Source organism: Antechinus flavipes, chromosome 2 (genome assembly GCF_016432865.1).
Source record: "Antechinus flavipes isolate AdamAnt ecotype Samford, QLD, Australia chromosome 2, AdamAnt_v2, whole genome shotgun sequence".
In the NCBI taxonomy this organism is placed as follows: Eukaryota; Metazoa; Chordata; class Mammalia; order Dasyuromorphia; family Dasyuridae; genus Antechinus; species Antechinus flavipes.
In genome coordinates this window covers 148177699-148205337 of record NC_067399.1, presented here as the reverse complement: position 1 = coordinate 148205337, position 27639 = coordinate 148177699, and the positions used below count along the sequence as shown (strand labels likewise).

The 27639-nt window shown below is 37.0% G+C and overlaps 2 protein-coding genes across 3 annotated transcripts in view; one reads left to right on the top strand and one right to left on the bottom strand.

Annotated features, from left to right (window-relative positions):
* The first annotated feature begins 462 nt into the window (after positions 1-462).
* Positions 463-15626, top strand: LOC127548385 (zinc finger protein 2-like). Its single transcript, XM_051975782.1, has 5 exons — positions 463-906; positions 6124-6214; positions 6550-6676; positions 12876-12989; positions 13470-15626. Exons 2-5 carry the CDS (start codon positions 6182-6184, stop codon positions 14471-14473), a joined length of 1278 nt encoding a protein of 425 aa, XP_051831742.1. The 5' UTR covers positions 463-906; positions 6124-6181; the 3' UTR covers positions 14474-15626.
* The window catches only part of LOC127548382 (zinc finger protein 420-like), a 29251-nt gene continuing 17139 nt past the window's right edge, over positions 15528-27639 (bottom strand). For both annotated transcript variants that reach the window (XM_051975779.1, XM_051975778.1), the window contains 2 exons: positions 26200-26310; positions 15528-25371 (listed from right to left, as the gene is read on the bottom strand). In XM_051975779.1, the coding sequence (XP_051831739.1) occupies positions 23201-25371; positions 26200-26310 (2282 nt within the window). In that variant the 3' untranslated portion in view covers positions 15528-23200. The remainder of the gene's footprint in view (positions 25372-26199; positions 26311-27639) is intronic.

Here is a 27639-nt window from a genome sequence, read left to right as displayed (position 1 = left end):
TGGCTCTTTTGAAACCATTAGGGGATGACCAATCTTTTGCTAATAGCTAGCTGTTCTAATTCCATCCAGAATTCTTTAACACTAAGCAAAGGGATAACCCGAGTGTTGTACTTCCTTCTAAAGAACTGATTGTAGCATCTGGCTTCCTGAGGGCCTTGTGATGCTCCAGGTGTGTTTACAGGGCCCAGACTTGGCCCACTTGCACTTGTAGGACTCAGGGGGCAGAAACCCCGGCCCTGCCTGCAGCCTTAGGGCTCCTCGGAGTCAGATGCATATCCCACATCTAGGAGTAGGAGAGGATGAAGCCCTCTCTGTGCTTCAGATGCAGACAACACCCAAAGACAGGCGGGGGCAGCTCCCAGACTCTCTTCCTCTCCTCAGAGCCTAATATAGGGACAGAAATCAGCCCTTCTCTGGATCCCCGCTCAGCTACTGCAACCTTGAAAAAGCCTTATCTACTTTCTGGGTCCATAGCTAGATTAAAAAAAAAAAAAATGGAACCACACAACGCCTATCCTCAACAGAGAGGAAAGAAGTGACACCGAGAGCTACCAATTGCTTCTCAAGTTCTTTTTTTCGGAGTTGAGGAGGAAGTCGTTACCATGGCAACCGAGAAGCGCTCCTCCCCTTCCCCCGCCCCCTTCTGAAAATCCGCCCCCTACGATTGAGCAACTGGAAGCTTCGAACTACATTTCCCAGAGGGTAGAGAGTCGCGCCGACTCTTGCGCTCAAACTCAACCCCCCAGAATCCTCCTCTCGAGGCTGGTCCAGGCTATCGGGGTTCGGGGGGCTAAACTACCTGGGAAAGAAAGCTCGGCGTCTTCTTCGGGCCCTAACATCTGTGACCTTATAACTCAGGATCGGACCCGGAGAATAGCAGTTTGTACGCACCGTCTAGGGTCGGAGGTAAAGCTGGTCTAGGGGGGGTTCAGGGACTGAGGGAATTGGGGTCTGCGGTCACTGGGCAGATCCGGGGCTTGAGGATCCACGTTTGATACATCGGGAAACTGAGACACAGAGAAGGCGAGTGCTGCCCCTAGTTGCTCAGTCTGTCACGGGCCGAGACGGGAATCGGACCGAGGTCATCAGACTAGGTTCTCTGCTGCATGGGACACGATCCCTCCTTGGCTCCTCTTTCCCATCCGAAGCCCAGCCCCATGTCATATGTGTCACTCAGGAAGCTTCGGGGGCTTCCTATATCCCTTGAAAGAGTTCAGAATCTCCAGTAGCCCTGGGTGGTTCCTGTCTCTCCAGCACAATTGCACTTTACCCAGTGGCTGGCCAGTGCCCGGTGCTGCACCTTAGCGCAATTCACAGTGATCCAGCCCTAAGGCGTCAGCAGCTCCGCTGTCTGCTGGGGAGAAATCCTCCAACCCTCAAGAAGGGAGAGAGGCCTTATCTTTCAATTAGTGATTTGTTCCCCCAAACTTTAAATCCTGGCTTTGCAGATACAGTGAAGCTCCCAAAGAGAAGCACTGATAAATTTTGGTTTATATCATTTTCATTCCTAAATATATCTCCCACCTTCCTTATCCAGCAAACCATCCTTGTAAGAAATACAAAACAAAGTTTAACAAAACTAACCAACCCCCTAACCTGTTCCTCTACCTTTGCTAAGAAAGTAGGGAGGTCTATTTTTTCATCTTTTTTCTAAGTTCAAGTTCTTTCCACTGTCAGTAGGCTTTCAGGGAATTCCAGTATCAAGAAGAAAGGATCCCTTTCAGGAATTTTGCTGAACCCATCCCTGGAGCTCTGTTTCTGGTTGAGGGAGGCTTAAGGTTTATACAGAAGCAGGACTGTTGTAGCCAATGCAAGATCATTTCTGGAACATTCTACCCAGGAACTTGGGTGGTAGCCTATTATGGAGAGAACAATATGGAGAGAGGTAGTGACTATGGTAAAAGATTGACCTGAAATATTGTCAAAATGACCCCTCTTCAAACAAAACAAAAAACCTGAGTTGGGAAGAACAGATTGGCTGTGCCTGACCCAATCTGGGCTGCCCCTGCTCTCACTGAGGGTAACATATTTGAGGCTTCAACATTGAACATCTCTTTTCATATTCTCTTCTTTTTTTAATTTCCCTATGTCCAACCACCAACCTGAAAGGTATAGAACTGGAGAGAACAGTTTTCACTGGTTTACTATATAAATAGCATGTAGATAAGTGAATATGCACAACTGTGTGTGTAGACTTGTGTGGAGAGACTTGTGGCAGGCAGACCAACCAGAAAGCTATTATGATAATTTAAATATGAGGAGATAATGAGGGCCTTCACCAGGATGGTAGCAGTATCTTTTTGGTCTGCAGACCACAAGTTTATTCACATTCTAGTCCAACTTCCACTCAGCCATCAAGTCCAACCATATCATCTCTCTGCGGATTAAGTTCCAGTGGCTCCCTTTCACCTTCAAGATCAAATATAAAATTCTCTTTTTAACTTCTCGAGCCTTTCATAATCTAGCTCCCTCCAGCCTTTCTGGTCTTTAAAATTTACATCTTACTCATACTTTTCAATGTCAGTGGTCTTACTGTTCCTAAAACAAAACACTCTCTCTCCTGATTCAGACATTTTCTTTGGCTGGCTAGATTGCATTCCCTTTTCATCTCTGCCTCCTGGCTTCCCTGAGGACCCAGATAAAAATCTCACCTTCTACCAGAAGTCTTTCCTAATTCCAATATTCTTGTTCTATTGATTGTTTCCTCTTTATCCTGTATTTATATAGATTTTTTTTGACTAGGTGAAAGAGGAGATTCTTTGCCTCCATTGCTACCTACGCTTGATCACTGAATGTTTGTTCCCTCAGTCCAACTGAGACCTGTTAAAGACCTTTGCTTAAAAAGGCCAAGGTGTCCCACTGCATTCAGGGCCATCTCCAGGCGACCTGATCTACATGTAGCCACTAGACCCAGATGGCTCTGGAGGGAAAAATGAGACAGGGTACCTTGTACAACCCTTCCTCACTTAAATCCAATTCACTTGCATGTCATGGCATCCCTTCCCTCATGTCATGGTCCTTTTCAAGAATGCAGGACAAACAGTAGCAATCCTGTCTAGTTAGCTTATTTATACACATTTGGTTATCTGTTATCTCTCCTTTTAGACTGAGTTCTCAGAATCAGTGACTATCATTTGCTTTTCTTTATATCTCCAGAATTTAGCATAATACTTGGCATTTAATAAATGATTGTTAATTGACTTATTAACATATGACCACAACAAAAATAGAATTCTCTTTAACAGGGAGAGTATATTCTAAAAAAATAGTGAAGGGGATTTGTGGAATTGTTATCATTTTTAGAGTCATATATTAATATTCCCACTTAAGAATAGTTGGCATTAAAGAAGAACTAGAGATCACTATTGACCACAACATAGAAAATTTTGATTATATCAAATTGAAAAGTTTTTGTACAAACAAAACAAATGCAGACAAGATTAGAAGGGAAACAATAAACTGGGAAAACATTTTTACAATCAAAGGTTCTGATAAAGGCCTCATTTCCAAAATATATAGAAAATTAATCTATAAGAAATCAAATCATTCTCCAATTGATAAATGGTCAAAGGATATGAACAGACAATTCTCAGACGAAGAAATTGAAACTATTTATAGACATATGAAAATATGCTCCAAATCATTATTAATCAGAGAAATGCAAATTAAGACAACTCTGAGATACCACTACACACCTGTCAGATTGGCTAGAATGACAGGGAAAGATAATGGGGAATGTTGGAGGGGATGTGGGAAAACAGGGACACTGATACATTGTTGGTTGAATTGTGAACATATCCAGCCATTCTGGAGAATAATTTGGAACTATGCTCAAAAAGTTATCAAACTGTGCATACCCTTTGATCCAGCAGTGTTTCTACTGGGCTTATACCCCAAAGAGATACTAAAGAAGGGAAAGGGACCTGTATATGCCAAAATGTTTGTGGCAGCCCTGTTTGTAGTGGCTAGAATTGGAGAATGGTTGAGTAAATTGTGGTCTATGAATGTTATGGAATATTATTGTTCTGTAAGGAATGACCAGCAGGAGGAATACAGAGAGGACTGGCGAGACTTACATGAACTGATGCTAAGTGAAATGAGCAGAACCAGGAGATCATTATATACCTCAACAACGATACTGTTTGAGGATGTATTCTGATGGAAGTGGATCTCTTCGATAAAGAGAGCTTTAATTGATCAAAGATGGACAGAAGCAGCTACACCCAGAAAAAGAACACTGGGAAATGAATATAAACTGCTTGCATTTTTGTTTTTCTTCCCGGGTTATTTATACCTTCTGAATTCAATTCTCCCTGTGTAACAAGAAAACTGTTCGGTTCTGCACACGTATATTGTATCTAGGATATACTGTAACCCATTCAACATGTAAAGGACTGCTTGCCATCTGGGGGAAGGGGTGGAGGGAGGGAGGGGAAAAGTCGGAACAGAAGTGAATGCAAGGGATAATGCTGTAAAAAAACTACCCTGGCATGTGTTCTATCAATAAAAAGTTATTTAAAAAAAAAGAATAGTTGGCATTATCTAAAGTAACAAGTAGTGCCATAGACAGGGTGCTTGATTAGCATGTTGGCACAATGGATAGAGTGCTGAGCCCAGATTCAAGAAGAATCAGACGTGACTGAAAGAACTGAACAGTATTCTTATATGTACTTTTCTACATGTATTTTGTTTCCCTCAGTGAACTATAAGTTCAGTTTGAGGGCTGGCATTGTTTTGTTTTTGATTTCGTAGCGCTAAAACTTTACATAGCCTAAAACTTTAGGACCTGACATGTAGTAAGTACTTAATACATGCTTGTTAATTAATTTTGTTGTTGTGTATTTCAGTCACATCCAATTTTTTGTGACTCATTTTGGAGTTTTTTCTGGAAAAGATTTTTTTCTCCAGTTAATTTTTCAGATGAGGAAATTTGAAGCCAACAGGGTTAAGTGACTTGCCCAGGGTTACATAGCTAATAAATATCTTGAGGCCACATTTGAACTCAGGAAGATGAATCTTCCTGACTGCAGGCCCATAGGCACTGCACTACAGAGCTGCTAATTAACTTGCCTAGAATCATGTAGTAAGCTTTAAATGTGAGGTTTTCCTTACTTCAAGTCCAGACTCTGTCCAATATACCATTTTGCTTTTTCCTTGGATTATTATAAATGAATGATAAAGTGATGTGCCAAAGGTCATACAAATACTAATCGCAGTTCTCTCTCCATTCTGGTTTCCTTATACCAATTTCTTATACCTATTAAACTACTTTAAGGATGTCAGAGTAGTGATTTTTGTTAACTCAATGATTCAGGAAAGAGAATGGGAATACTTTTCCTCATTAAAGGAGCAGGTAAAAAATTCTCATCATGTTTCCTGACAAAAACAGAAATCCATAGTGATGTTCTATGAGACAGGTACTGTCAATGTGTCAGGCTCTTTGTGAAGGCAATGTATAATGCTCTTCTTTATTCTTAAATTTTTATTTGTTTTTCAATTTATTATTATTATTTTCCTTTTTTCATTTCCTCCCCACCACATTGAAGAAAGAAAACAAAACCCATGTAAGAAATATACAGTCAAAACAAATTCCAATGATTGACCAAGAAATATATAATTCATTTGGTATCTTGAATCTATCTGTCCAGAGGTGCATAGCAGTCTTTGTTATCAGTTCTCTGGAATTGTAGTTGGGCACCACATCAGTGTTTATTTTTACAGTATTTTTTTATTACTGGATTATCCTCTAACCACTCTGCTGAATCAGTTCATCGTTCTCTCCCAAAGTCCTTTACTTTTGTCCCTTTCATTATATCTTGTGACACATAACATTTTATTTCCATCATTTGTCCAGCTGTTTCCCAATTGATTGATGACACTTCCTTGATTTCCAGTTCTTTGCCACTACATAAGAGCTACCCTAAATATTTTTGCACACAGGGGTTCTTTTCTTCTCTCTTTGATCTTGGAAGCAGCAAGACTGCTATACCTGAGCTACCGTTGACGTCCTTTATAGAGTTTCAGGAGGTTGGGAAATCACATACTTCAGTTATTTAGATATTTCTAACCTGGTGAATCTGGGAGCTCCAAGGCATGATCATTGTCCCTTTTCTCTTTCTCCAGGCCTGCATTCTCAAAACTCTGCCTTTTTCTAAGAGAGAGAATTACAAAAGAGGAGGGAATGGCTACTGTGTCCCTGATAACCAAAGCCCAGGTAAGCTGACTTTTTCTTTTTTTCTAAATGAAATTTCAGTTTCCAAAGTGCAGACACTTTTCCCTTCATTATCATGGAACTTCTCTCTGCCCTCTTTGTGGATGAAAGATGGGCTTTGCTTGACCAATGCCCATCCTCATTGGAGCTTAGTAATAATATTAACGTAGACAAGATACCTGCCTACCTCAGGTCAAATGCTTCAGCTTCTCTTTTACTCAGAGTTCTTAACTATCATCAGAACTACTCTATCCATCCCATCAATCCTTTCAAATACTTTTATTTTCACTCTTCCTCATTAGGTAGGAAGGATGAAGAAAAATGTGTTCTTGTTTCAGGAATCAGTGACATTCAAGGATGTGGCTGTAAACTTCACCCAGGAGGAATGGGGACAATTGAACCCTGCTCAGAGGAACCTGTACAAGGATGTGATGCTGGAGAACTACAGAAACCTCATTTCATTGGGTAAGAAAGGCTTCTCCCTATGATTCAGAATTTATCTTAAATTAAGAAAATTTTCTTCCCTGCTAAGTAACATAGTAGTGAATGCAGAGCTAAGTTTGGAATTATTTGTATTTCATTGTAACTGTGTATCTAAAGGATCATCATGTAACAGATATTTGTAGAAACTGCTTGCTGTGGAAGTATGACGGTGATCATGAGGTCCTATTGTTTACTCTGGGACCAGATGAAGGGAACAAAAGTAATTGAAATAGCAAAATAATTTCCAGATAGAGCTTAGATCTCAAATAGAATGGACACATACTAATCTAGAAACCAAAAAAAGAAAAATAATATGGCCTAGGACTGATAATAAGTATGGCAAATAGAGTGAAGAAAATAAAGACAAGTAGTATCTAAGAAGAAATAAGCCATGGAAGGTACAGGAGAGACTGGGTTGTCTTGGGCCAGTGTCAGCAATATAGCAGTTGTCAGTGCATCAAAGAAAATTGTAAACTGTAAATTTAAAAAAAAAAATGGACTCTGAATTTTTTACAGGAATTTTGATTCAGGGTTTGGATCAGAGATCTCAGATCTTTTTTTTATTCAAGGAAAAAGAATTTCTTCTTCTTAATGGGTGAAAATGATATATGTCTTAAGATGAAGTGAAGAAACATCGCTATGCTGTTCCTGATTCTGTAACTCCCTTGTCCTCTTCTTCTAAAGGTCAAGGGCTTTCACCTAAACTAAGAGCACTCACATCTGCTTTCTAGAAAGATAAGCCTGAATATTCTTCAGAAGTTACCACAACTTCTGGGCTTTCCTCTCATATCCTTTTTGGATAGGAGGCAGCTTAGTGTAGGGGAAAGAGTCAGGAGGCATGAGATCAAGTGTCATCCTATTAATCATTAACCATGTGACCCTTCTCCTACCTTAAGTTTTCTTTCCAGTGATGAGAGTTGAATTAAATGGTCTCTTAGTTCTCTCCAGCTCTAACATTATCTGATTCGCAGAATCTCAGAGTTGGAAGCTACTCAGAAAATTCTTGCCACATTTTATCATTCATCTTTTGCTTGAAGATCTTCATTGAAGGAGGCTCACCACTTTCCATGGTTTTCCAATGTGTTTTGGGAGAGCTCTTGTTAGGAAGGTTTTTCTTATCTTGAGCCTAAATTTGCTTTTTTGACTCCTTCCATCTGTGCATGCAGCTATGCTCTCTTCCATGGGGAAGCCTGTCAAAAACTTGACATCAGCTATCACACCAGTATTCCTCCTCTCCACTCCCTTTCCCCAATGCCCAAATATGTTCTTCTTTAAGCAAAGATCCTTATTTCTTTTAATCAGCCATATGATGTAAATGCAAGGCCTCTTACTATCTTGGTTGTCCTCTCCTTCCTGAATTATATCCTTCCAGATGTGGCCTGACCAGGACAAAAAACAGCAAAATTATCACCATGCTAACTTCAGATTATTTTTCATGGTGGCCAGATTGCATTGTTGATTCATCCTGAGTTTTCAGGCTACTAAATCTTCCAGATCTTTTTTTCAGATGAATAGCTCTTTAGCTACTCCTCTGCCATCTTGAACTTTGGAAAGTGAATGTTTGAAACCCAAATGTGAGACCAAGATTCTCTTTTTCTCTTCTCTTATAGAACAAAAATATTAGGATTGAAAACTCCAATGTAAGCCACATAAATTGCTCATGGAAGCAATTTTCAATCATTGTAAATTAATTCTCCAGCCTATAAATTTCCTGAAGTTGGTAATCCAGTGCAGGTATCTTATGGGATATTAAATCCTGACTTGTAAAGACAATACTTGGAGCAGTTACTTAGTAATATAGAATAAAGGACTTTGGGGTACTAGTGTTGGTTAGTCTCCTAACTTAGTTAGGGGAGAATAATTCTATACTCTGAAGAGAGGTGAGAATTCAGACTTAAGAGTGGCAAGGAATTCTCACCCTAATTCATTGAAAAGCTTAGGATATAAGTGTTTGAGAAACTCTCTTCCTCTCTAGACAGCAGAGATAGCAGTGATTTAGACCAGTGGTTCTCAAAGTCTGGTCCAGAGCATCCTCGGAATCTCTGAAATCCTTTCAGAGAGTTTACAAATTAATAATTGGTTTTTATTTTTAATGTGATCAATATCTATAACTATAACCCACATAAACAAACACTCTTTGGACAGATCCTCAATCGTTTTTAATAGGATAAAGATATTGAGAACAAAAGTTTGAGAACCACTGATTTAGACATTGTTCTGGATTTTGCCATCTCTCTGATTCATGGATGCTAGTCAATAGTCCAGGGCTGCAATGGAAACCCTGATCAGATTTTATATATGAAAGTATTCTGATTTCCTTGTAATCTCCATATGGAAAGGAGAAGGCTAGGGAACAGAGGGTTGGGCAGGACATATCACAAACTGATCTCCAACCCTAGTAGTAAAGTGCTGGTGAGTCTGTGTTCATGTGTCGAGGGTGGAATTAGCATTTCCCAGGAAGGAAATTTCCCCTTTTTGGCTCACTTTAGAGTGTTTGGCATAGGCAGGTAAGAGATATAATTATATTAACATCAGCTACTTGGTGGGGTGGGGAGGAGTGTTTGTTTTAGGTTTTTGGGTAAATGGTGGAGCTGCAGACTTGGCTAAGGGAAACTATTTAAATTAAACTATTTAAATGACTTCCTATGAATACCTCTAGAGAATCTGGAGCCAACCAAGGGGTTAAAAGATGAGAAATTAAGTCTGGAGCTCTTGTGTCTGACACCCAGCAGGTATAGGTTGGTATTCTAGCAAGAGCATTGTAAGGCATACCAACAAATATCATTATTAAGTAATAGGGTTAAGGTTGTGTTTCACAATTATCTTAATTTGCATTTATTTAATTATTTGAGCATTTGAGTTTTTTTGATAGAGAAACTTGAGTTACCCAGCTCATCATTGTTGCTGAGGCCATACTCCAGGTAACACATATCCTGATGAATAGATGCAAGAGAAATTGCCATTAGGGAGAACAAGGGAGGTCCCATGATGTGCCTGTACTAATCTAGTTCAGAACCAAGAGTCCAGTATGAGCATCTAGGGAACTTGTGGGCAGCACTACCTTCACTTTGATAGAAGATTTGGGTAGTACCCTTTTCCCAGACTGAGATGGGACTAAATAATGTCCCTTCAACAAGAATCTGAATCTACAATTCTTAAAATTTCCAATGCCTGCCCAGAAGCTTTTTAGGATTGGAAAAAAATTATATTTCAAGGAAAAGCATTTGTTAGATAGAGTCCCTATAAAGATCTGGGTTGAAAGCATGAACTGATGCAAGGTAGAGTGTTTTTGTTTTAAAAAAAAAAAAGGTATCTTGGTGAATTGTTGGAATCCTTACAAAGTGCTAACTCATTAGAGTTGATAGAGACAATAATTATCTAATTTAGCATGGTTCAGTATGATTGATCTGATCTTACAAGGAGATGTTATGGGCCAGAAGAAACAAGGTACTAAGTGGAACTAATAAAAACAATGTTTGTGTTCACATCTTTAGAGAGCTCATATAAGCAAGAAGTATTTAAGTACTCATTGGATTTCACAAGTATGGGAGATTCACAAAAGTTAACTTTGTAACTTTGTGAATTCACACCTCCCTTAATCCCTCCCTCAGAGGGGAGGAGTCAATCTTTGGGAGATCATATATAAGAAGCAGACAGAGGCTGTTAGTTCAGCTGAAAAGATTGAAAGGGGAGTGTCAACCCTCTCTCTGAGGCAAGAGAGAGTCGAATATTCCATCTTCCACCTTTGTGCTGGCTGGAGGCTGAAGAAAGCAGAGGCAAAGGGACAAATGCAAGAGCTCTTAGGACCAAGCAGAAAGATAGGCCTCTAAGAAAAACTAACCAGGCTATATTGAAGGACACAATAAAAAATTTGAACTTTTAGCACCTGGCTGCATTTGGGTGATTATTACTTTTAACTGAAACTAAGGCTGCCTCCAGAAAACCTCCCAGAGACCCATTATATTTTAAAGAAGAAAAACACCACAGTGAATGGTAGTGGGGAAGAAGCAAAGAAAAAAGAAAACACAGAGACTAAGTATTTTTTAAAAAGTAGTCCTGGACAGGCTGATGAATAAACAGGAAGAAAATAGAGAATAGGGCAGAGGAAAGAGCAAAAGTAAAGAGGGAAAGTGAGGGAAGAGTTGACAGATGAAATAAATGTTCTCATATTAGGTAAAAAGACTATATATACATGTGCACTGAATGTGGGGAAACTTGGTTAGATGGAGATACTGTCTAAATACTAAAAAAAAAATAAAAATAAATCACAGGACATGTGTAATGTGACTTGTTTCCTCTCTGGGACTCAAGAATACAAGGTTCCTTAAACTCTACTCTAGACATTAGCAAAGGGGAGAAAAAAATGCTTGTTTAAGACAGAAAGACAATTGTGCTGTACCACAGTTGTTAATTACTCTGATCTATAAAAGAGCAGTCAGACTTTTCCCTAACACTGATAAATAATCCAAGTATCTTGTTAAAAACTAGTTCATAGGGCGGCTAGGTGGCACAGTGGATAGAGCACCAGCCCTGAAGTCAGGAGGACCTGACTTCAAATCTGATCTCAGACACTTAACACTTCCTAGCTGTGTGACCCGGGGCAAGTCACTTAATCCCAATTGCTTCAGCCAAAAAAAACCTAATTCATGAGGATGTGGTGTTAATATCTGGTATAGTTACTGGACTAGTGGATGAAAAAAGTGGAGTTGCAATGCTGGCACATGCTACCTCATCTCTCGCCCAGGATTGCTTTAACTTGATTACCTGCCCTACAGGTGGCAGTTGGCCAGTAGTTATAGAACCTGTTCTGCCATCCACTGATCAAGCAAGTCATTTTTTTCCCTCCATTTGTAAGATAAACAGCAGAACTTGAATGAAAGAATATGGAAAAGTTAGGAGAGAATCTGTCTAAAGGCCCCAGGTTTACAAAGGTGGCTAGAGAGAATGAGTCTTTGGATGGAAAGAGGAGACATTATGTCTGCATCAGGACTGGACATTTCTGAGGAGAATGAAAGACTTAAGCAGATCTACATATATATGTGAATATTCATATTGGAGGAGAGGAGGGATAGGCAGGAGCAGGGTTGGGCAATGTTTTGGGTCATAATGTACCCTATTTTATTGGTACCAGTTTTGGGGTGGAGGTAGGGGTTGGAATAACTACCTAATTACACCCTCTCCAGCTGAATAGCAAAGTTCTGAGCTGGTTTTCATAAGGGAAAAAGTGATCCAGACATGTAGTATGAATGAAAAAACTTACAAATGTATCAAGGGATTTGAACGGTTTTCAGAAGAAATATAGATGAACAACCACCATGTAGAAAACATGCCTCTATTAAAAATGAGAATAATACCTCTGAAGTTTCAATTTACAGCCATCAAATTAGTAAAGGAGATAAAAAAAAACAAATTGTCGGTGGTACGAGGGTTTGGGAAAATCAGAAACACTGTTTAGTGAGGTTATGAATGGAAGCAACAGTACCAAGAAAAGCTGATCTTAGTGACTTTTCCTCCTATAATTCCAAATTGTTTTCAAGAACAGTTTAATTTACATCTCCACCAACTAGTGTCTCTGACTTCCCACAGCCTTTTCAACACTGACTTGGTGATTCCAGGACTGGATATATAACCCCAAAGTAATCAGTGACAGAAAGATGCCATGTAAAAGTATTCCTAACAGGACTTTCTGTAAAAAACAACCTGAAATAAGGTGGGTGTCCACTGAATGGGGAATGCTTGAACAAAATGTGGTATATGAATGTAATTGAATATAATTATAAGAAATATGAGGAATTCATAGAAACTAAAACAGCGTACATGAAATGATAATGAAAAAAGTAGAACCTAGAAAACAGTATACACAAAGAATTCAGTTACGGAAATGAAAATTACATTAAAAGGTCACTGAATTTAAAAACATTCTTAGTCTCAAAATACAAAGAAATATATATCCCTCCTCCATAGGGGTTAAATGGGAGACTACGGATACAGAATGTTGTAGGCATTTTCATGTGGTGGTTTTGTTGATACAAAAGGCATCATAATTATGTTTACAGAAAGACAGACAAGTAGTGAAGTACTAGTAAATTAGTACAAGTGAATTCTATTAGAGCATCTGGGACAATTCTTTGTCCCCATAAGAAACAGCTGTGTTATTTTCTTCTCCCCTCCCCCCAAATAGGATTTCCCATATCTAAACCAGATGTGATCTTCAAATTGGAGCAAGGAAAAGAGCCATGGATGTTCACTCTGCAGAAAGCCAAAGAGAGGGAGGTTCTAAAAAATTCCTCTCCAGGTAAGTAAGAACTAGATTTGTAAAACTCAGTGGGAGAAACAGCACAACAGTTTAATGAGAGAAAGCTTTCTTTCAGCTTTTGGGGGAAGGGCTATCCTTCTTTATGTGTATTCTTACCTACCTGCCATTTCTTCTCTTCATGCTTTCTTCTTTCCTTACTTACTAAAAGGTCATTTTCTCTGATTACCTTCTGTTTTTTACTTTTATTCCTATTTATCATTATCTCCTGCACTTAAAACAACACTCTAGTGACTCTTGTCACATTCCTATAGGCATTTTATAATTCTCTGTTCATTTTATTTAATATAGCCACCCTATCTCTTCTATTTGTTATTCAGCTCCCATTTCTTAAATCTTTTGCCAGAGAAAACTTTTTAGAGGTGACAATACTATGAATACCTAGTGGGCATTATTTTCTGTTTCATTGTCTTCTTCCCAATACAGCAATTTTTTTTTTAATAACTTATTTTTTTTTCTTAGTTCCAGACTGGGAGAATAGGCCTGAAACCCAACAATCAACTCAAAATGAGAACATTCATGAAGAAGCAGAATCACCAAGGATATTAGTTCCTCTAGGCCCTACATTTGGAGAAATTCTTCTGTCTGAGGGTAGATTGGAGAAGCATCAGGAAAACTCTGACAGGGGAAAATGGGAAAAATCCTTTTCCCATAAGAATACCTTCAAGCAGTTGTCAGTCAGTCTCACAGAAAGCCCCATTAAAGAAAGAGATCATGAATGTAAAGAATGTGGAAAAAAATTCTTTGACCGCCCATCCCTTACACGACATCAGAGGATTCATAAGGGAGAGAAGCGCTATAAATGTAATGAATGTGGGAAAGCCTTCTCTAAACATTCATCACTTACTGAACATGACAGAATTCATACTGGAGAGAAACCCTATGAATGTGATGAATGTGGAAAGGCCTTCAGCTTGAAAAGTAACCTAACTCGACATCAGCTAACACATACTGGAGAGAAACCCTATGAATGTGACGAATGTGGGAAGGCCTTTAGCCGTAGAAGTGGACTTATGAGGCACCACATGACTCATACTGGAGAAAGTCCCTATAAATGTTATGAATGTGGGAAAGCTTTCTTTAACCCTTCATCTCTTACCGAACATGAGAGAATTCATACTGGAGAAAAGCCCTATGAATGTGATGAATGTGGGAAAGCCTTCTCTAACCAGTCATCTCTTACTGTACATGAGAGAATTCATACTGGAGAAAAGCCCTATGAATGTGATGAATGTGGGAAAGCCTTCTCTATACATTCATCCCTTACTGTACATCAGAGAATTCATACTGGAGAGAAGCCTTATGAATGTGATGAATGTGGGAAAGCCTTTTTTGACTGTTCATCCCTTACTAGGCATCAAAGAACTCATACTGGAGAGAAACCCTATTTATGTAGTGTGTGTGGGAAAGTTTTCAGTAGCAAAGCATCCGTTATCCAACATCAACGACGTTATGCCAAAGAGTAATGTAGGAATGTAATAATTTAAGGAAAATTTCCATCATATCTATCATTCTGTTAATTCCCAAAAAGTCCATGTGGGAAAACAGACCCCCATAGACATTTTAAAATGATCTTAAACAAATGGTGGGGGAGTAGGAAACAGGCATTTATTAAGGACCTACTTTATGTCAGGCACTATGCTAAGCACTTTACAAATTTCTCATTTGATCCTCCCAACATAGTGAGGTACTGTTATTTCCATTTTACACATGAGAAAACTGAGGCAGACAGAGGTTAAGTGACTTCTTGAGGGTCACATAGCTAATAAATGCCTGACGCTGAATTTGAACTTAAATCTTCCTGACTGGGCCCAGCACTTTACCCACTATACCAATTACCCAATACAGATTCATATAAATTGCTGTCCCTTTTATTTTTTTTTTACAATTATTTTGTTGTGAATCTGACTCAAGGTATCCCAGATATAAGATGTAACTCTGAGCTTTCTCCCCCAAAGTCTCCTATAAACTCATAACCCATGGTGTGCACAAATATTTGAAAGGAGACCTCTGAGAAAATGGAAGAGTGAGCAGTCAAAAGAGAATATATTTCCTTAGTTTCCCCCTACAAAACATCAATTTACAAAAACTTCCCAAATTATTAGAACTATCAGAATAGTTTTCAGAATGGTATACTGTTTTTGGTTAACAGTAGCAAAAAGATGAGTAAATCCATATCTCCCATCATATACATTTCCAATAGAAAAATTAATATAAAATTAAGTCCATAAAATAATTGGTTGTGGAATGTATGTATTTATCACCATTACAGAGATGTGGAAAAATTTTAACCTCAAATTTTGGGAGACAAAACATAAATTTGATTATAAAAAAGAACATTCACAACAAAGTGCGATCTAGATTTTAAGAAGAAAGACTAGAGGAAATTTTTAAATGTTTCTGATAAAAGTGTGGCATCTGAAATCTGGCAGGATCATAGGCTTTTAAGCAAGAAGTCATCTGGTTAAATCCCCTCTTTTTATAGATTAGAAAACTCTGACTCAGAGAAGAAAGGACAAGTTTATGTGGGTAAAATTTATTCAATTAGAAAATATAAATGGTCAATTTGAGAGAAAGGGAAAGCAACATAATCAGCCACCTGAAACATTCATCACAAACTCAACCAGGTAAATAAAAATTAAAATTACTTTGAAATATAACCTTAAAACCATTACATTGTCAATAATAATTTAAAACAGTAAAATCCAATGCTTCAGGGACTTGGAAGAAACAGGCGGACCATTACACTGCTGCTGGAGCTGGAAAATGGTGTAACCATTTTTGGAAAGTGTTATAAATGCTGAAGAGCTTCAAGATCATGCTGCATGAGTTGTTGCAAAAGCTGGGAATGTATAGCATGGAGAAGAAAAGAGAGCAATATATTAGTTAGCTTCAAATATATGAAGGGCTATTATCTAGAAAAGGGAATAGAATTGTTCCATTACTCCAAAAGACAGAACCAGAAGCAGTAAGGAGAAGCTTCAAAAAGATAAGTTTCCACAGTACAAAAATGAAACTTACTAATGACAAAAGTTATTCAGAGTGGAATAGACTACCTCAAGAATTATTCTCCTTGGATATTTTCAAGCAGAAACTCTGAAAACACTAAAACATATTATGTTTAAAAAAAAAAAAAGTACTTATGGATTCAAATAGATTACCAATGAAGTGCCTCCCAAATCTGAAATTCCATGATTCTCTGACATACAGTAAAATATATATATATCCTTTGATCTAGGAATATCATTACAAAGATTATAAGGATATTGACACAGGAGACTGAGCTCTACATTAGTAGTAATAGCATTAGTAGTAAAGGAGTAGATCTTAGACAGATTTAGACTTGATAGAAGTTTTTTAAAGATTAGAGCTACCCAAAATTGAAAAATTCCCTCAGAACTTAAGAATTGGAAAATTCTTTTAGGTTTTTAAGCAAAGGCTGGATGCCCACTTGCCAGAGATATTGAAGAGATTTTTTTTGTCAGGTAGGAGATATGGTCTCGATTTATGAGATTCATTCCAAATCTCAGGTTCTGTGGAGGGAAAAAAATTAGATTATGGCCAACAACTTGGAAATTATTTTAACAAATTATGGTATATAATTGTAATTGAATATTATTGTGCCTATAAGTCCAAAATATCTGGAAAAGATAAATAGGAGAAAATGTGAAGTGATGCAAAGAAAAAAAAAAAAAAACAATAGGCTGACTATAGCTATGTAAATAATGATACTGGTAACAATTGTTATAACCCGAGTTGATGCTCTGCTGGTTCTTAGCTCTTAGTCATCCCTACCATCTATTCTACTAATATTTCCAAGCAGTGGAATACTGCTGGAGGAAATGACAAATCCTATGGAAATTTGTGTTACCTTATTTTTATTAGGCTCTTGTTCAGTTTCAATCATATCCAACTCCATGACCCCATTTGGGGTTTTCTTATCAAAGATACTAGAGTTGTTTGCCTTTCTTTCCCCAGCAATTTGTAAATGAGGAAACTAAGGCAAAAAGGGTCACCCAAATAGTAAATATCTCAAGCCAAATTTAAACTCAGGTCTTACTCCAAGTCCAGCACTCTATCCACCAAGCTGTTCCTTGGGTCCTCATTGCTGCAGAGCAAAACTTTCCTTGCCTCTCCTTCCTTAATGGCTGTTCTAAATCTTTTCTAAGGACCCCAACAACTCTTTAATTGCTCTCTGAGCAAACTTCATCCCCTTCTATTTTAGAAAGGAAATAGAAGCTATCTATCCTAAGCTCCTACTTTCCCCCAACTCTGTACCTCAAAGATTTTTCATACATCCTCCTCGCAGGGAAGAGACCCATTGCAAAGTCCAGTCTCTCTGTACCCATTGTCCTTTCTCTTATTCAGAATCATGCCCTTAAGTTAATATCCTTTATCGTTCTCTTTTACCAACTTCAAAACTAGAAAGTTTATCTATTTTTCACTTTCTCCATCCCTCACCACCCACTTCTTACAGTTAAGACTATAATGTAGACTGTAATGAAATATAGACATTAAGGGCCTATGAAATGACAGGCACTGTGATTGGGGAATTACAAAGGCAGGCAAAAAAACCTATCTACCCTCTAAGAGTTTACAATATAATGGTAGAAGAAAACACATAAAAGGAAGCTGGGAGGGATAAGGGAAGAGGAGTGCAGCAGTATGGAAAACAAAAGGAGGGCTGTCTTGGAACATCCTCCTTGGAGGTTCTGAAAGGAGTTCTCCACTACCTGCCCTTCACCTCCAATCAGAGGAAGGGTAGAATCCCAGGGGCAAGAGTTACCAAACAGGTTTGAAGGTTTATGTAATCAAGCAAAATAACAAGGTCTTGAGAAACATGATGTAGTCCAGAAGAGTGCAGTTTGGTTTAGGTCTCATTATTTGATTTCAACTGCCATCTTCTAGGTTATGCCATCTATTAAATAATAAGTCTTTGTCATTTTTGAGTTTTTGGCAGCATTAATACCGTTGACTGCCCCCTTTTTTAGACACAGTTCTCTTACCTCAATTTCTTTTACTAGATCATCCATTTCCTGATTCTTGATGGAACTCTGCTCTTGTTCTCCCTAGTCTCTCGGAGAGCAAAACAACTCCTATGAGTTCAACTCACATCCTTATACAGGAATCTCAGATATTTGAATCTTTCTTTAATTTCTAATTGCAACTAACTAATTGCTGGATACCTTCTTTTGGATGACTCAAGCATCTCAATCTCATCTGTCATCCTTACCAATTCCCAAACAATCCTCTAAACTTCATTTTTTCTCATGAAGATACCACTTTCCTTCCAAATAATCCATGCTCATAACCTTGGAATCATACTTGACCTATTAGAATTTCTATTGAAATACGGAATACCTAACCTCATTTATCTCCCAAATTCTGTTCCATTAGAACAGGACAAAAGTGATGAGGAGATGAGGTAATAGTGCGAATGCAGAGGAAAGACATGATGTGCAAAATGTAATGGAAGTTAAACTGGTAAGACTTGTTAATTGATTGAATATAGAGACTGAGGCAGAAGAAAAGATTTAACCAAGCAAGCCTTTAATAAGCACTATCAGGCATAGGGCTAAGTGCAAGGGATACAAAACAAAAAGCAAAATAGATCCTCTTTCAAGAGAAATTCTGTAGGCTGCCAAAATAATCTTTTAAGTCCAATCATGTCACTACTTGGCTCAAAAACTTTCAGTGGCTAACCTGTTGTCTCTAGGATAAAATATTTCTAAACTAATGACCTCCACAACATGGCCTCTACCTACCCTTTCAGTATCATGTTTGGAATGTACTCCTTGGTTTAGTTTTCAGAATTCTTCTTTAAAAACTCAGCTCAAGTGCCATTTCCTACAGGATGCCTTCCCAGTTGTTAATGTTCTGTCCTGATTTTCTTTTCTACATGAATCTGGTGTTGTATAAACACGCACACACATTGCAAAAGAATGTATATTTCTTATAACCAGAAATTATGTCAATTGTGTATATTCCTAGCATCAATCACAGTGCTTTGCACATAACAGGTACTTGGTAAACATGTCATTAAATGCAGAAAAGTACACAAAAGAGGAAATAAAGTTCAGAAGGGGAAAATTTTTTTTAGTCACCTTCTGAAAATTGGTATACACTTTTAAAATATAAAATATACTTAATATAATAAAGTATATAGTTTCACATACAATTTCTTTTAAAATTCTTATTTGAATCTATTTTTCATTACAATATTTATAAGTTTTTTAAGCCAGATACTCAAAAAGTAACCTCATCAGTCCTTCTAACCATATAAGATATACTTCTCTCTAAAGTGTTTATAAGAATGTCAGTCCTGTACCATATGACAATTTAGTACCATAAATCCATAAAGAGAAGACATAACCACTTTAAATACCAGAGGCACCATTTAGAAATATACATGTATTTAGAAAAACATAGCACTTAGTTATCCCAGCTTAGGCTTTCTATGATCTATGACAAGAAGAAACACATTTCAAATTTTAATACTTCAATCCCATTTTAAAAGCCACAAAATTGGGATGAGCAGCTGGATCAGACCAGGTGCGCAGAGAGGAATTCCACCGAGGCCTCTCCATAATTGTGGACCCCACAATCTTAGAAATCCTCAAGAGAAACAGTGTGACATGGTAGAGAGCTAAATTTAGAGTTAAGAATCCTGGATTCAAATATCACCTTTTACACTTACTATGAAACTATGGACAAATAACTACCTGAGATTCATTTTACTTATTTATAAAAAGAGATTACCTGTCATACCTTTTTCATCTGTCATACTTTTCTCATAGGGTTAAGTAAGGCTCAAATGAAATTAGGTTTATAAAGTGCTTCTTTAGACCTTAAAGAGCTATATAAATATCAATTACTATTACTAGGAATCAATTTCTTGATAGGAGCAAAAGAGTTGAAAAAATTTTTTACCAAAAAAGATAATCAAGAGGACAGCTGTAACTACCAAATTATATGCCTATCTCATCTCTATAAAAATGTAATGAGATAATCTATACATATATTGATGGTATACCTGATGATAAAATTGAAAAAGAAACAACCTAGCATTTACAATTTTCTACAACTGACCACATCTTAGTGGTTAGAATGAACTGTGAAACAGATTATGGTACTTATTGCTTGTTGATTAAAAAAAATGATAAATCAAATAATTTGATAGAACAATATGCAACGTTAAAGTCTTACCTCAAATAAGGCATCTCATACATGTTACAATCATATAAGAATTACAGGTAATGAAAGTAAATAACTTAATTCAATGATCCTCAGATTATTGTTCAAAAATTAAACAAGTGACATATATGGGCTCCAATATCATAATGGATGTCTTATATAGAGTCCAAATGGAAAAATAGCATAACCATGAGGTTATAAATTAATAGTGAAAAGAGACCTTGAAGGTCACCTCATCCAACTGCTTTCTTATGCAGTTGAGGAATCTCAAATCACAGAGCTCATTCCCCAAAATTCAACCTCCAGTTGATAGTGAAGTCCTCAAGATGCTAATGCTTATACATGAAATATACCAAGCCCCAAATATTGAAAGACCTCAAAAAGATCCATAAACTTAAAAGATTGGAATAACAATCCATTCAGAAAAAACTAACTCCACGAAAAATGCTGATTGTCCAGGTTATGTCATTCAGTTGAAAAGCCAATCTAGTGGATTAGTAGTAATATAGGATTATATATCTGAGATAGGAACTATACCCGAAACAGAAAAGAATGTGCACCAGAGTGGTGGTAATAAATCAACAAAACAGCCCAGGCGTTGCACTGGTAGTCATAGAACGTTTAAAAAAAAAAAACTTAGGGGAAAGTTTCTAGCATACTGAATAGATCCTCTATATAAGAGCTATTAAAAAAGGATCATAATAGCACAAGATGAGAAAGGGTGAATTATGATCTGCAATAATAGAGAGAATAAATACATCAATAAGATTACAGATCTACTGAAGTATAACCATTGAAGTAAACATTTTTAAGATGTGAATTCAATTTTTTTTTAAATCATACTGCTTTGCATTTTCCCTTATTAACTTATTAAACACCTGTGCCTGGCATTGTGCTAAGTAAGCACTTTACAAATATTACTTTTGATCTTCATGACACTCCTGAGAATTTGGTGCTATGCTACCCATTAACAACTGAAGAAACCGAGGCAGAGGTTGTGATTTGCCCAGGGTTACATGGCTATTAAGTATATAAGGTCACATTTAAACTCCAATCTTCCTGGTTCAGGCCTAGTACTTTATACACTGTGCCACTTAATTGCCATTATTCATTGAATGACTAATTCCTTCTCCATTTATCAGACATTAATCTGTTATTTGTCTTTGGTTACCATTCTGGGTTATCTAGACAAATAGATATTAAAAATGACTTGGATTCAAGACAAGAAGTTATGCTTTTTATCAATATGTATGTACATCTATATTTATATTAAATATATGCACACTTGGGACAGCTAGTTGGTGCAGTGAATAGTGCATCAGCCCTAAAGTCAGGAGGACCTGAGTTCAAATCTGGCCTCGAAAATTTAACACTTCCTAGCTATGTGACCCTGGGCAAGTCACAACTCCGACTGCCTTTGCAAAAAAAATAATAATTTTATACACACACACACACACACACACACATCAATTCCCTGTCAGATACTATAAATTTGTCAGTATGGGTAATCTCTCGCAAGTCACAACTCTGACTGCCTTTGCAAAAAAAATAATAATTTTATACACACACACACCAATTCCCTGTCAGATACTATAAATTTGTCAGTATGGGTAATCTCTCTACCAATGTAGATAGCAACTGCATTATACACCCTAGTGAATGGTCTTCATAGGAAGTTTGGGGTTCATTACTCTGTGAATGACAGAGCACCCATTTTATTGTTCTGTGCAATGATAGCATCAGAATCATATTAGTAGTTTATCAGTTTGGTATAAAATCTTCCAGAATTCTGCTGGCATAATTTTTATTTTGATCTTCAGGCTGACTTTGTTTTCATCATTTCAGACACATTGTTATACAATTTTCTGTCATAAAATTGTCAGACTCTTTCTTTCTTCAGTTTTCAGATAGCTCCAAAGCTATCTCTCTGTGCTCTATCTTCCAGATACAGTAACATTTGTTTGCATAGCTTCTGAACATTTTCTGAATTGAGTACTTTTCTGGGTTTGTTTTTCTATTCTATCATTTTGTTCTCCAGCATAAGTATTAGATTTTTCAGAGATTCCATTGTTTTAAATACATTCTCCATGGAATTTTCCAGAGTTTCATCACCCCCTTCTCCTAAAGGTCCTTAGTGGTTCATTGTTCTTTAGCTTCACAATATTTTTGCTCATTTCATCACATCTTTTATTGTCTTCATAGTGCTTAACATGATGTCTTGTAATAACTTCAGCTTTGCTTCTGTGGGTGCTTTTGCACCATAATTTTTTCCTACCTTTTTTGGCCTCAGTTTCTTTAGAGAGACACTGGTAACAGTTGGGCAGCAATATATTTCTATGCAAGAGAAGTGGCATAAATAAATTATTCAGGAAATATATCATCAGGGGAAAATTGGACTAGAACAATACTAATCAACAAAAAAATAAATAGTATTTATTACATTGGAAATTTTGTTGCCCATTTCATTATGGGCAAGATATTCCATCTTAGGAGTACTTCTGACAGTCCTGCTTCTTCTTTTGGTGTCTGTGATGCTGTCGTTGAGGCACAGGTTGAGAAAATATTGTTTTACAACCTCTCCCCCCATTTTCCTGAAAGTTCTTCTTTCAAGTATTTGTGAACTTCAAGAGCTGAAGCCCAACAAAGACTGGGGCCAGCTTTGAGAAAAATAGATTTTCAAGAGATACTTTATATTTGAGGTACCTGAAGACCAGTTACCCCAAAGCTGAATAAAAGAAAAAAGTAAACAGTTTAAAGTATTTTGGGATGTCTTGTCTTACCTCTCAATCTGAAATTTTAAAGAGTCACATTAAAAGTATGACTCAAATTTCTCTTGTTTAATTTTATCTCTAGACCTACTCTCTGGCATAATATCAATAATGCTATCCAACAGATGACATGCTACTGAACATTTATTCATAACAACTTCTCATTAATGTGAATTATCTTATGTAAAACATAGAACGGTTAGAGGATTTACCACATTATATTCATAGGGACTAATTTGTATGAGTTCTTTGATGTCGAGTAAGAGAAGAGGCCATAAAGAAGGCTTTACCACATTTGTCACATTTGTAGGGCTTTTCACCAGTATGAATTCTCTCATGTGCAGTAAGGGATGAATGTTTAAGGAAGGCTTTTCCACAGTTATTACATTTATAGGGCTTCTCTCCAGTATGAATTCTCTGATGTCGAGTAAGAGAAGAGCGGTCAAAGAAGGTTTTTCCACATTCATTGCATTCATGGGGACTTTCTCCTGTATGACTTAGCTGATGTCTCCAAAAGCTACTTCTATGGCTGAAAGCTTTCCCACATTTATTACACTTATAGGGCTTCTCTCCAGTGTGAGTCCTCTGATGTTGAGTAAGAGTTGAGCGATCAAGGAAGGCTTTTCCACATTTATCACATTCATATGGCCTCAGTTTAGTATGAATTCTCCGATGTCGATTAATGGATTTTCGGTAAAAAAAGGTTTTCCCACATTCATTACATGTATAGGGACTTTCTCCTCTGTGTAACATTTGATGTATCATAAAGCTACTTTTGGAGTTGAAGGCTTTCCCACATTTGCCACATTCATAGGGCTTCTTTCCTATTTGAATCTTCTCAAGTTCATTAAAGGATGAATGCTTAGAGCGAGCTTTTCCACATTCATTATATTCATGATTCTTGCTCTTATGAGTTTCCTGATATTGAATAAGGGATGAAAAATCCCTACGTGCAACATATTCACAAGACTTCTCACCATGATGTATCTTCTGATGTTGTTTAAGAGCTGAGTGGTCAAAGAAGGTTTTGCTACATTCATTACAGTCATAATGATTCTCTCTAGTATGAATTTTCTTATGTTGAATAAGGGTTGAATGTTTCAAGAAGGCTTTTCTACAATGATTACATTCATAGGGTTTTTTCCTAGTATGCGTTAGCTGATGTAAAGTAAATGCACCTTTCTGTCGAAAGGCTTTTCCACATTCTTTGCATTCATAAGGACTCTCGCCAGTATGAATTCTTTGATGTCGACGAAGAGATGAGCAGTTAATGAAGGCTTTCCCACACTCCCCACATTTGTAGGAACTTTCTCCTGTATGAGTAATTTGATGTCTCAAAAAACTACTTCGATGGCTGAAAGTTTTCCCACATTCATTACATTCATAGGGCTTCTCTCCAGTATGTGTTAGAAGATGCAAATTAAGTGTTCCTTTCTGTCTGAAAGCTTTCCCACATTCATTACATTTATAGGGACTTTCCCCGGTATGAATTCTCTGATGCCTACTGAGGGATGAGCAATTAACAAAGGCTTTACCACATTCATCACATTCATAGGGTTTTTCTCCAGTATGAATTCTCTCATGTTCAGTAAGGGATGAATGTGTAGAAAAGACTTTTCCACATTCATTACATTCATAATGTTTCTCTCCTTTGTGAGATCTCTGATGTTGAATAATGGATGAGTGGTCAAAGAAGACTTTCTTACATTCATTACACTCATAAGAATTCTTCTCACTATGAATTCTCTGATGGCGACTAAGAGATGAGAAATTAATGAAGGCGTTTCCACATTCAATGCACTTATAAGGACTTTCTCCTGTGTGAGTTACCTGGTGTCTCAAAAAGCTACTTCTAAGACTAAAAGATTTCTGACATTCTTTACATTCATAAGGCTTCTCTCCCGTATGTGTTAGCTGATGTAGAATAAGGGTGCCTTTTTGTCTAAAGGCCTTCCCACATTTATCACATTCATAGGGCTTCTCTCCAGTATGAATTTTTTCATGTTCAATTAGGGATGAACATTTGGAGAAGGCTTTTCCATATTCATTACATTTATGGTGCTTCTCTTTATTATGAGTCCTTTGATGTTGAATAAGAGATAGATAGTTAAAGAATTTTTTCCCACATTCTTTACATTCATGACTTCTCTCCTTAGTGGAATTTTCTGGAATGCTGTCTGATAATTGTTTGAAATTGACCTTGTGGAAAAGGAATTTATTCCGACTCTCCTCTATAAAAATTTTCTTCTGTCTCTCCAAATGGCCCTCAGATATATAAACTCTTGCAACTGCAGGATTTAGAAGACCTTCTCTGAGTCTTTCCCTCTTTGTTCCCAAGGATTCTTTTTCAGAAATATTCTTCTTTGGAGGTGACACTTTGGTTTTAAGCTTACTCTCCCGATCTGAAACCAGAGAAAAAATAAAAGCAATCTATTTTCTGTCAGCTAAGAAAAGAAAAGTTTATTGGGAAGCAGGGGTGGTGGAGAATACAATACAATGAAACAAAATTTCCACAAGATGTGCATATATGTGTGTATGGATGTGTATATATACATACACACTTTTCACTTCTCAAAAATAACCTCATAATCTGGGGAAAAGCTAACAAGTGGAAGAGTGAGATGACAGAAATGAAGGTTTTTAAGTTACTAAGTAAAGTGAGCAGAAAACAAGATTACCAGGATTTTTATACTAAGTAGAAGAGAAGGTGTAGAAATAGAAAAGTATAAATAAAGAAATGGGATACGTTCTAAAAAAGTGATATTTTGGTTGAGTAAATAAGTGGGGGGAAGTGTCTTTAGAAAGAAGAGAAAATAGTTATGGTAAGTGTGGATTAGCTAGACATAGCTAGATAGATAAACATATATTTTTATATATGCACATGTGTATTTATGTCTGTTCAAATCTCTTACTACATATTTAACTTTTACCACCTACTCTTCTCATTCTTTCAAGAGACTCCCTCTTCCTTATTTATTTATTGAAAGATCTTTTTTGGGGGGGAAGGGAGTTATATGCATATATACACATGTGTCTATATGAAAAGGAAAGCAGAGGAATCACATTTGAAGAAAAGGTAATCCGCTCTTCCCACTCTCCCTTACCAAACAAAGAAATAGAGAGAGAGCTTTCCCACTTGAGTCTTATAGGTTTTGAGTGCTGAGGAGAAATTCCTCTCATCAAACTGTTATTACGTCCAATATATCTCATCTGTTTTGGATCTTACTCACCAAGAGCATTTTTTAGTATGTCTTCCCCTTCAGATCTCTTTTGGTTAAATACCCATGGGTCTCTCCCTTGCTCCAATTTGAAGATCACGTCAGGTTTAGAAATGGAAAATCCTGTTTTTGGAAAAGGATATGAAACACAGTAGTCTCTGTAGGGGACACAAATGTCCCAGAAACTAGTCCCTCATCATTTGACATGAACCCACTCTCAAATACAGTCATCATCATTTGATCAGTTGTCAAATTTCCATTAAAGGTTAAGGTATGGGTCTATCTGTTCCCTCTAGGCAGGCTTTTTTTCCCCTTTGTAGAGATCATAAGGGGCTTAATTTTGTCATTAAAATAAGACAACTCTTTTCATCAAAACTCCCAGAAAGCTGATATTGATACATCAAGGACACTCAGAAAACTATATCTCCTCTTCATATGCTCTAATTTAAGCAAAATATGCAGTGGGATAACAATGCCCAGAAACAATGATAAATATGTATTTACTTTTTCCTTTCTGCTTGGATCCAGACTCATTTTCTTGGAAGTCAATAGGTATTGAATAACTAGGAATGGAGAATACCTAACAAGCTGTAGTAAAAATGTATTTAAGGTGTCTTGCCAATCTAGTCAAAAGGGTTTAAAACTGAAAAGGAAGAGTGAGAGAAAAAAGGCTTCATTATACTTATCAAACTATAAATGGTTATAACTCAAGGAAAAAATAGTAGTAGAGATATCCAGAAATTTACTGGAAACAAAAATTCAAGAAAAGGGCAAGTGATAAAATCTATAGCACCTCAGATATCTATAACAAGCATACTCAAAATATGGGTAGCAATGTGAACAGAGAACCTAACAGAGGGGTTCTTAAGCTTTCCTGTGTCATGGACCCCTTTGGCAGTCTGGTGAGGTCTGTTGACAGCTTTTTAGAATGTTTTAAAATAAAATAAAACACATAAGATGACAAAGGAAACCAATTATACTGAAATGAAGATATACTTTTTTAATATACAGTTTTTAATATGCAACAGACCTTGTGATTTTTATCTGTATTTATGTGGAGACCAGTTTAAGAATCCTTGAACTGACATAGGAGGCTCAACTGACACTGAGATTTGGAAGAATATATAACTGGATTATGTTTCTAGAAGGGTATACCTTCTTCAAAAAAAGAATAGTTTAAAAAGGGAATGTGCCTAACTTGGAATAATACTCTGGTAGTTTTAAGTCTGATATCTGAATGAAATGAAACATTCATGTTGGTCATTCAACAGTTAACAAAAGGAAATTAATTTAGCTACAGCAGGAAAAATATATTCAACAAGGACATGCATCAATGACTCCATGAATTGATTCAGCTCATCAAAACTCCCCTGCCTCTTAATTGCCTAGAGTGGTCCACCAGCTAAGCAAAAGAGAACACCTGGTTTTCCTTGTGGCTGTTTTGTGCTCAGG

Bases quoted from the DNA above. Each gene is read 5' to 3' on its own strand.
- LOC127548385 (XM_051975782.1), top strand. From the start codon at position 6,182: ATGGCTACTGTGTCCCTGATAACCAAAGCCCAG. The intron at 6,215-6,549 runs GTAAGCTGACTT...TTCTTGTTTCAG, and splicing joins CCCTGATAACCAAAGCCCAG to GAATCAGTGACATTCAAGGA. The intron at 6,677-12,875 runs GTAAGAAAGGCT...CCCCCCAAATAG, and splicing joins CAGAAACCTCATTTCATTGG to GATTTCCCATATCTAAACCA.